This window comes from Sinocyclocheilus grahami, unplaced genomic scaffold (assembly GCF_001515645.1).
Source record: "Sinocyclocheilus grahami isolate Dianchi unplaced genomic scaffold, SAMN03320097.WGS_v1.1 scaffold1926.1, whole genome shotgun sequence".
Classification (NCBI taxonomy): Eukaryota; Metazoa; Chordata; class Actinopteri; order Cypriniformes; family Cyprinidae; genus Sinocyclocheilus; species Sinocyclocheilus grahami.
Genome location: NW_015507105.1, coordinates 3,208 through 13,183, shown reverse-complemented (window position 1 = coordinate 13,183; position 9,976 = coordinate 3,208). Strand labels below are relative to the sequence as shown.

The 9,976-nt window shown below is 38.6% G+C and overlaps 1 protein-coding gene across 1 annotated transcript in view; it reads left to right on the top strand.

Annotated features, from left to right (window-relative positions):
* Positions 1 to 9,976, top strand: part of LOC107573380 (uncharacterized) — a 15,773-nt gene that overhangs the window by 5,089 nt on the left and 708 nt on the right. The window contains exons 3-6 of the mRNA XM_016259813.1: positions 4,432 to 4,625; positions 5,219 to 5,373; positions 6,029 to 6,462; positions 6,572 to 6,777. Coding sequence (XP_016115299.1) covers positions 4,432 to 4,625; positions 5,219 to 5,373; positions 6,029 to 6,462; positions 6,572 to 6,777 — 989 coding nt within the window. The remainder of the gene's footprint in view (positions 1 to 4,431; positions 4,626 to 5,218; positions 5,374 to 6,028; positions 6,463 to 6,571; positions 6,778 to 9,976) is intronic.

Genomic DNA, 9,976 nt, shown 5'->3' with positions numbered 1-9,976 from the left:
GCTTTTATTATGCCACAGTCGAGCGCTTCCGCTGCTTCCGGTCTTGCGTGTGTGAGGTAAAGCAGCGGAGCTTTTATAATGCCACAGTCGAGTGTTTCCGCTGCTTCCGGTCGTGCGTATGTGGGGTAAAGCAGCAGAGCTTTTAATATGCCACAGTCGAGCGCTTCCGCTGCTTCCGGTCGTGCGTATGTGGAGTAAAGCAGCGGCGCTTTTATTATGCCACAGTCGAGCGCTTCCGCTGCTTCCGGTCGTGCGTATGTGGGGTAAAGCAGCGGAGCTTTTATTATGCCACAGTCGAGCGCTTCCGCTGCTTCCGGTCGTGCGTATGTGGGGTAAAGCAGCGCTGTTTTATCATACTAGATACGTTTAGTTCTGTTATAATGCTACTCTGTGCGCTTGTCACTGGTCTAATAAAACGCACAACATATTAAAGCGTCTTTGGTGTTTCCATGTTTTCTACAAAACAAAACCAGAATCAAACACTAAATTCTAAATTAAATAAAGATAAAGCTTAAAACTACAGTAGTTATTGATTTCCTCTTTTTAATTTTGTTTTTTGATTAACAGACATCACAGCAGCTGGTTATTAGGTTATTTTGGCTGCTAGTTTAAAAACGGCCACTGCTGAACTTGATGCGGATCTGACACTGCTGTAAATGTGACTCATAAATAATAAATACTTGCATGCAGTTTTAAGGTAGCTTTAATCGCCATCTTTTGTAACTTCATTGACTTATCTTACGACATAATTACAACAATGCATACTTGTAGTTACATTTGGGTTTGAATATGATACATCGCTTTAATATAGCCTAAAGCCTGTGTTAATACTTTCCGTGTGAGCAATCCGGATGCGTACACGGACAGCGCGGACGTGGACTACTTGTATTTATACTTCCGAAAGCATCCGCTGATGGTCCGCTCCGCCGATGTGTTCCATACATGCGCAGTAGATCAGCTTGAACAGTAAACAAACGTGAACAAACAATTGCCCAGAGTTACCGCACATCTGACTGTCTTTATATTGTTTGTTCACATGTTTGTTTACTGTTCAAGCTGATCTACTGCACATGTATGGAACACTTTATATTGTTTTATCGACGGATTGTACAGGTTCGAGTAGCCACGGGCTTCTTCACACAGCCTGCGCATGCGCAGTAGCCTACTGACCACGCGGTCACAAAAAATGGGAGGCACGCGGATGTCCGCGCAGAGCCTCCGCGCACACTCTCTGATGACGATTTTTACGTCACGCATACCATAGCGGACCTTAGCAGACTCGCGCACGCGGAAAGTGTAACACAGACTTAATACAGCATGCGCCGGCACATTTATGCTACGAGTACATTATAACGGCTGGCAGGACAGGGAGATTAGTTTTACTGACATATGGCGGCCTTATAGGCAAGTAATAATATTTTGTAACTGATACGGAACTTAATAGGTAGCCAGTGCAGAGACTGTAAAATTGGGGTAATATGATCATATGACAGCATCTCATCTGACCGCAGTTCACTGATGTTCTACTGAAGCTCCTCGTCACCCGTACCGTTTCTGTGCTCGTTTGACTCGCGCCTGGCGCTGAAGTGAAGTTGGAGCTCAGCGCGCATCTGAAAAGTGTCCCATTTGATGTAACTTACTCGTAAAGACGTTCTGCGAAACGCAATCCTTTAGCAGTTGTGAGTGGGGTGGCCAAACCTAGCCCCGCCCCTGCGTTAAATATTTTGACTGAAAAAATTAATCGCCTGTGCTAACGTGCTAATTTTGACACCGCTAATGTATATATATATTTATTATACACATGGGCTAAATAACAGCACAAATATTTTGACTGTCCCTTATATTGGGCTGCTTATACTTTGTCCCCACCAATGTCAAAATCAGTTTGGTGAGTTTATAATGTAATACATTTCTCATAATGTAATAATTGTTATTACATTATGAGCTCAATATTTTATTACGTTTTGAGAATGATTACATTATGAACATTTTATTACAATAAAAATAATAATTATTATTATTGTAATAATAACTGCACATAATGTATTAATACATTATGTGCAGTTATTACATTATGAGTTGCAACAGGGACTCAAAAACGCTTTTTTGCATTTAGATTCTTTTACTACGTACACAATTATTTTAAGTATATGTCCATTATATTATTTACAATACACATAGTTGTTCATAGTGATATTTTTAGGGGGGACGACCCTCAGATAGGGCGGTTCCTGGTGTTTGTTTTTTGTGTAGACGTCTACTATTTACACATCTTAACTCATTTATTAATTATTTGTTAAAGGGGTCATATGACGCGATTTCAAGTTTTCCTTTCCCTTTGGAGAGTTACAAGCTCTTGGTGCATAAAGAAGATCTGTAAAGTTGCAAAGACTAAAGTCTCAAATCCAAAGAGATATTCTTTATAAAAGTTAAGAGTCAGCCACGCCTACCTAAAACGGCTCGTTCTTACACGCCCCCACATGTCTACATCACGATGTGGGAAGATTTGCATAACGCCGCCCAAATGTTCACGCAAAGAAAGAAGACGTAACTTTTATTCTCGCTGTAGTATTGTTGCTGCTGCCGCCATGTCGTGAAGGCGCTGTGTGTTTTGTTGTGAAAGTGAAACTACTTTGTTTGGGCTTCCAAAAGAGGACGATATCCGCTTCGTCATGCCTGGAGCTGATCCGTGCTGATCGCTGAGGGAATACTTCAACTTAGTGCTGTGGATCACCGGCACATAATATGGAGGACTGTTTACTGATCCTGGGAAAGTAATGTTAGACTAAAATGCCGGCAGTTCTGACTCACGTAAATACTTTTTATTTTATCATTTGCCACTGATGATTCAAAACGTGAGTTTTGGGCAGTGTAGAAGAGTGCTTGTTGTTTGTCATTTCTCGGATCACAAATGCAGACAGGGTTTTATGTTTACGCGGCGCGATGCAACGCAACGTGTAAAAAGACAGTATAAGTCATTATAATCCGTAATTATGTCCCCACTGGATGCAACAAATGCCTCGTTTGTAATGGGTTTTAATGTTTTTGTCTCATCGTGCCGAGACACGGCATCACAGTATGTGAGGGGCATAACATTTCCGTCTCACACTTGAGGTATTCGGCCAATCACAACGCTCTGGATAGCTGGCCAATCACAGCACACCTCGCTTTTCAGACCGATGAGCTTTGTAAAAATCGACGCGTTTCAGAAAGGCGGGGCATAGAGGAGAAACAATAATGTACAGTATGTGGAAAATAATGTGTTTTTTTTTACCTTAACCCGCATAAACACATTTCATTACACCAAATACACAAAATAATGTTCTTTTTAGCAGCATCATATGACCCCTTTAATGTTTTTGCAGTGCCCAATCTAAAGTGGAAACTATTCATCATTTGTATCTGTTTATAAACATTTACTAATCATTAGTACCTTTATAAGCAGTCATTTTGATGGCAGAAATTACCGGAATTCACATGTTTACAAATCATTTATTAATAATTTGTTCATGATTTTGCAGTACCCAATCTAAAGTACTGCAAAGGTAATAAACCTGAGTATGTGATACGTGTCCTTTGCAACAACATGGGTTTTAATGACAGCATCTAATATGTTTCTTAAACGTTTGTGTTCCCAATATAAACATGAATTTAACATTATTTGGCATGTTTTAAACTCTATGTCACAAATCATAATGCATTTCAAAGCAGTTGTATGAAAAGAAGACTTCATTAAGAACTAATGGTCAATCCAGTGGCCACAGTGGACAGAGGAAGTATTTTGGAATATTTTTAGGTTTTTGAAGCCCTGTTTACACCTGGGGCCTGTACCACGATGGTGGCTGAACAAACTCGGGATTACAGGATTAGTTTAGAGTTGACAAAGCAGTCCAATCCAGCTTTGTTGGTACCATGATGCTGATCATCAACTTTCTCTGTCAGCTCAAGCTTGATCCCGAGCTAATGGAGCACGTGCACATGAAAGAGTGACATCAGTAATGAACAGCCAATCACATGCCTTGAAACTGTGATTCACTTCTCGCGAGAGAGTCACTACCAAAGATTAAAAGATTGAAGATTGTTTTTAGGTATAAAAACACTTAAGAATCTAAGCTCATATGTAGTCATGTTTAAAGCTATTGTTTCTAAAACGTTTTTTAAACGTTTTTATATTGCAAATTATCTATCTATATATATATATATATATAAATATCCAGAGCAGGTTAGCTGTGGAGCGTAAGTTACTAAGGCAATGAATGCCGCTAAAAGCCAAGCCACTTTCATGGTACCTAAAACCCAGGATTGGTGCAAACTAAACCGAAACTTAAACTCAAACCAAAATAGCCTTTTATTTGTACAGTATCCTTTTTCATCCATTAGCTATTGAATGCCAAAGGTTGTTAACCATCACAAATGTTTGAAATATTTCAGAGATTGTCGATGACAACTCTATATTGAGAGCAGATTTCATTCAGGAGCTTCTTCCATCTGCTGAGCGAACGGCTCTCCTTTATCACCTGACTTTCCTGAGTCTGGGAGAATTCCCAAAGATGGAGCGTCTGATCAGAGATCAAGCTATTGAAACACAACTGCTGTTCGGATCCTCTGAAGCCCTTCTGGTGAAGGTATGAGGCCTAATTCATCACAACCATCAATGTCATCCATCAGCCCTCTGATTTAAATGTTTATTCAAAAAGAGTTTTTCCCTCTTTAACACTTGGATTATGTGGATGCTGTGATTAACTTTCAAAAGGTGCTCTCTGTCACTGTCTTTAATCATTTCTGTGCACGACTGTATGGTAGGCCTAGTTAATGCCACATGCACTGTAATATGTTTTATACTGAAAGTTACATTTTCTAATGAAAATGGCAGCACGATCGTTTTATAAAGTATGCATTCATATGTGTAAGGGCTAACGTTCCATTTCCGCTGGAGGAAACAGCTGTGGTGTGATGAGGGGTGAACGCAGCGAAAGCTTTACAGTAGATGGGGAACCGATTGCTCCCCCAAGACCTGGACAATATTTGGACTCAAACTTGACACAACGAGCTAGAACAGGAAGAGAAAACTAGAAAATAAGAAATTACCACAATTAGCGTCACATAACTTCAGAAGTTACTATACTGTTATGATTCGCTGATGTTTTTAACTGTATACGGTTGTGTAGTCACTGTGAATTGTCACATGATTAACTTGGTGATTGATTTTGTCTCGTAGTGCGTCGGCACGAGTTCCAACCTGGTCACCACCCTGTTTCCAATATTGAAAAAAGCTGTGGAGAAGAACAAATCTGTTTTGGCAGTGAGGTACCTGATGAAAGCCAAAGTGTGGATCACTGACATCGTAGCACAAGTGGATGACATAGTGAAGAGGTGAATATATTAGTAATATCTTATAGTCAACTTAATTCAAAGGGGAAACGCATGGGTGATTTTATAATTGCAGGTAAATTTGATGTCTTGTTTGTACAGATGGTGATTATTTTTAAGTATTCAAATAATTTGCTATTCAGGGTCGTGGATCACAAGATGTTTTGGGTCATAACAATAATATATTTTTTGTAAAAAGTGTCAATGTATATAGGTATAGATCATATAGAAATTATATGTGTAAAGTTACTGTTTGAGCATGAAAAAAGAACAGAAGGGAGGTCTTCTCTACATTAGCAGATTCATTTAGAAACCAAACACTGCTGTATTGATCAGAGATGCACAACAGTTCCTGTAGAACTGTTTTAGACCCTACTCTGAAGTAGGAGGTAATTTAGTTCCTCCAAACCAAACGGAATTCCTAGAACTAAAACTGTTCCTAGTTCCTGCGGTGCGAACTCGCCAAAAACTGGGAACTTCCACCAATAGTTCTAGGAACTATGAAAAGGTTCCTCCAGTGTGAACTGTTGTACAGAATTACATTTGTGCAGAATAATGCATCCTCTTTAAGAAAATTGTTCAGTGTCTTGTCTTGTGATGAAATTCGGACCACATCGCTGTATTCCATTATTTATTTGAAATGCACTGTATTATTCAGGTATGATCAACACAACAAAAGTGTGAAAACATGCACCAGTGACGTGTATCAAGAACAAACAGAGACCAAAGAAAAAAAAGCGAAAAAATCTGATGAGATGAAGGGTCTGGAGGATGCTCTGGCCAAGCTTGAAGTGGATCTGAAAAGAGTAGTCGACAATATGGAGATGAATGAGAAACAAATTCAAACCACAACTGACGAGCTGAACAGCTTCATCAGAAGATTTCAGGAAGAACATGGCCACTGGACTGTGAGGTTCCTTGACTTTTTTAGAGGCTATCCAGATGCTATGAAGGAGCCTAGTGCCATCGCTCTGGATATAAAACTGAAACAACTCGACTCTGAGAAGAGCCTTCTGCGAAATGAGGAATGGAACATCAAAATCAAGCTGACTGATCTTCAGCTGCAGCTGGCCAATTGTAAAATACGAATGGGTGAGAGTCTCTCTATGATGTTATTGTTACAAACATACAGTAAATTAATCTGCATGCATGTTATGCTCTTGACATGTTCTTCACAATGATCTCTCATAAATCATTCCAGGTGAGATTCCCGACCCTGACAACCTGACGGAAGTCCAGCTGTGTCTTTCTCAAATCCAACAAATTCTGGTTGATCTGAAAAAGTTTTGGGAGAAGGTGGATGCTATTCTGTGCACGCTGAAAGATCAAACCTTTGCTGGGGAGGAAATGGTTGACATGGAGGACATGAAGGATGAGTTTCTAAACTGCATTGAAGATGCAGCAAAGGTAAGTTAGACACTGAGCAAATGTTCCTGATGTAATTTGATTATGCCTTTCATGAACTCTCAGAGTTCTCACTTTCATTTCCTATGTTGTTTTTTGTTTATCCATAATATACTCTGATTAATAGTGTACAGCTGATGCTATATTTTCCAGAATCCAAAGCAAAGAGTTTTGTAATCTCAAGCAAGATGCTAGTGTCTAATCGTTGAAAGTTATTACCATCTTAACTAGAATCAGATGAGGATGCCGTGTGACAGGAGAAAAAAGATAATAAATAAATGCACAGTTGTGCATAGCATGTTTGTTATTCTAGACAAATCTAAAAACTAAGTTTTTTAACAAGGAGCCCTTAAAGTACCGGCTGGTTCAGGTCAGAAATGACAGAGGAGACAAACAGTATTGTAACTTTTATGATTTTATTTAATTTAGATGTTAATTTATCTTCTTTGCCAATAATTTGCATATGCAAATTAGCATATTTATATAACCTCAAGACTGAAATCTACACTTTAGGAACTGTAGGAAATTGTCATGTACTGGGTCAGATTAAAACCATCTGGTGACAAAATCAAGTCAGATCAAGTTACGTTGTGGCAGTAATGCCCAGTATATGGCTATAATGTCCTTTTTAGGCACCTGTTTTGTGTTACTTCTACGTTTTATCACAAGTTATGCACTTTAACATTCATTTAGACTTTACGCTTTATTTTGACTAGTAGCCTAGTAAAAATATAGCTTTATTCTGGAAATCATATTCTGCAGTAATGCCACTTTATGCCTAAGGCCCATTATCCCACAAAGATTCTGCTACATAAAATCTACAGACATTTATCAGTTAAAAAAAAAAACATATTGGGAGAGATTGCTGAAATATGATGTGAGAAAAAAAATAACATGACTTCAAAAAGGTGACAACAATGCCCTGTAGATGAGTTCTGTGCAATCACCTGTTATGTGTTGAATCTAGATATCATCACATTTAATACATTCAGAATTGATTCAATTATTACATTATTTCTGTAACATACTCAAAATTTCAAAAATGTATACATTAAGATGTTTCATTGTTCGTGTGTGTTTTCAATAGCATTTAATGTAAAATGTGTCTGTTGTTGCACTTCAATAATATACAGGTGCATCTCAATAAATTAGAATGTCGTGGAAAAGTTCATTTATTTCAGTAATTCAACTCAAATTGTGAAACTCGTGTATTAAATAAATTCAATGCACACAGACTGAAGTAGTTTAAGTCTTTGGTTCTTTTAATTGTGATGATTTTGGCTCACATTTAACAAAAACCCACCAATTCACTATCTCAACAAATTAGAATACTTCATAAGACCAATAAAAAAAAAATTTTTAGTGAATTGTTGGCCTTCTGGAAAGTATGTTCATTTACTGTACATGTACTCAATACTTGGTAGGGGCTCCTTTTGCTTTAATTACTGCCTCAATTCGGCGTGGCATGGAGGTGATCAGTTTGTGGCACTGCTGAGGTGGTATGGAAGCCCAGGTTTCTTTGACAGTGGCCTTCAGCTCATCTGCATTTTTTGGTCTCTTGTTTCTCATTTTCCTCTTGACAATACCCCATAGAGTCTCTATGGGGTTCAGGTCTGGTGAGTTTGCTGGCCAGTCAAGCACACCAACACCATGGTCATTTAACCAACTTTTGGTGCTTTTGGCAGTGTGGGCAGGTGCCAAATCCTGCTGGAAAATGAAATCAGCATCTTCAAAAAGCTTGTCAGCAGAAGGAAGCATGAAGTACTCCAAAATTTCCTGGTAGATGGCTGCGTTGACTGTGGACTTCAGAAAACACAGTTTCTGTGCCTCTCCACTCTTCATCCAGACTCTGGGACCTTGATTTCCAAATGAAATGCAAAATTTATTTTCATCTGAAAAGAGGACTTTGGTCCACTGTGTTTTCTGAAGTCCACAGTCAACGCAGCCATCTACCAGGACATTTTAGAGCGCTTCATGCTTCCTTCTGCTGACCAGCTTTATGAAGATGCTGATTTCATTTTCCAGCAGGATTTGGCACCTGCCCACACTGCCAAAAGCACCAAAAGTTGGTTAAATGACCATGGTGTTGGTGTGCTTGACTGGCCAGCAAACTCACCAGACCTGAACACCACAGAGAATCTATGGGGTATTGTCAAGAGGAAAATGAGAAACAAGAGACCAAAAAATGCAGATGAGCTGAAGGCCACTGTCAAAGAAACCTGGGCTTCCACACCACCTCAGCAGTGCCACAAACTGATCACCTCTATGCCACGCTGAATTGAGGCAGTAATTAAAGCAAAAGGAGCCCCTACCAAGTATTGAGTACATGTACAGTAAATGAACATACTTTCCAGAAGGCCAACAATTCACTAAAAATGTTTTTTTTTATTGGTCTTATGAAGTATTCTAATTTGTTGAGATAGTGAATTGGTGGGTTTTTGTTAAATGTGAGCCAAAATCATCACAATTAAAAGAACCAAAGACTTAAACTACTTCAGTCTGTGTGCACTGAATTTATTTAATACACGAGTTTCACAATTTGAGTTGAATTACAATTTGAGTTGAATTACTGAAATAAATGAACTTTTCCACGACATTCTAATTTATTGAGATGCACCTGTATATACGGATACAATGATGTCTCATATTTAGCCAATGAGGACGTTCGACTGTCATCGACCAATCAGGGTTCCTCGTTGTTGTTTATACATGCAAACATAATGTGAAGTACAGTTTAAAGGTTTCCTTTATATTATTGTGATTGCCTTATCTTTCTTTATGTCGATTGCGTGTAATAAATAATTTGTATTACTCTAAGATAAATGTTCTGGGATTTATTAAGGTTTTACAGGCTAACTGTACATTTTGGAGGCACCGGCATAGATATTTCTACTGCTTTTGAGTTATTTAGTAATAGAAACATAGGTGCATTTCCAGCCTCATTCTCAATCTATCAGCTGTGGGACTTCAGGCTCCTGTGCGCCAACTGAATAAACAAATACCAACAGGAGGGGTTATTTTCCATCAAAAAAGGCATTCACATTGCTTCATAAAACTGGGGTTAACTCTTTGGAGACACATGGATGACTTTAATGATATCTTTAGAACCATTCTTGGCTTTGAAAGTTGTAGTTGCATAGGCTGAGTTTACATTGAACTAACCCTTTAAAATCATCATGAAAAAATTTAGGATTTTTTTTTT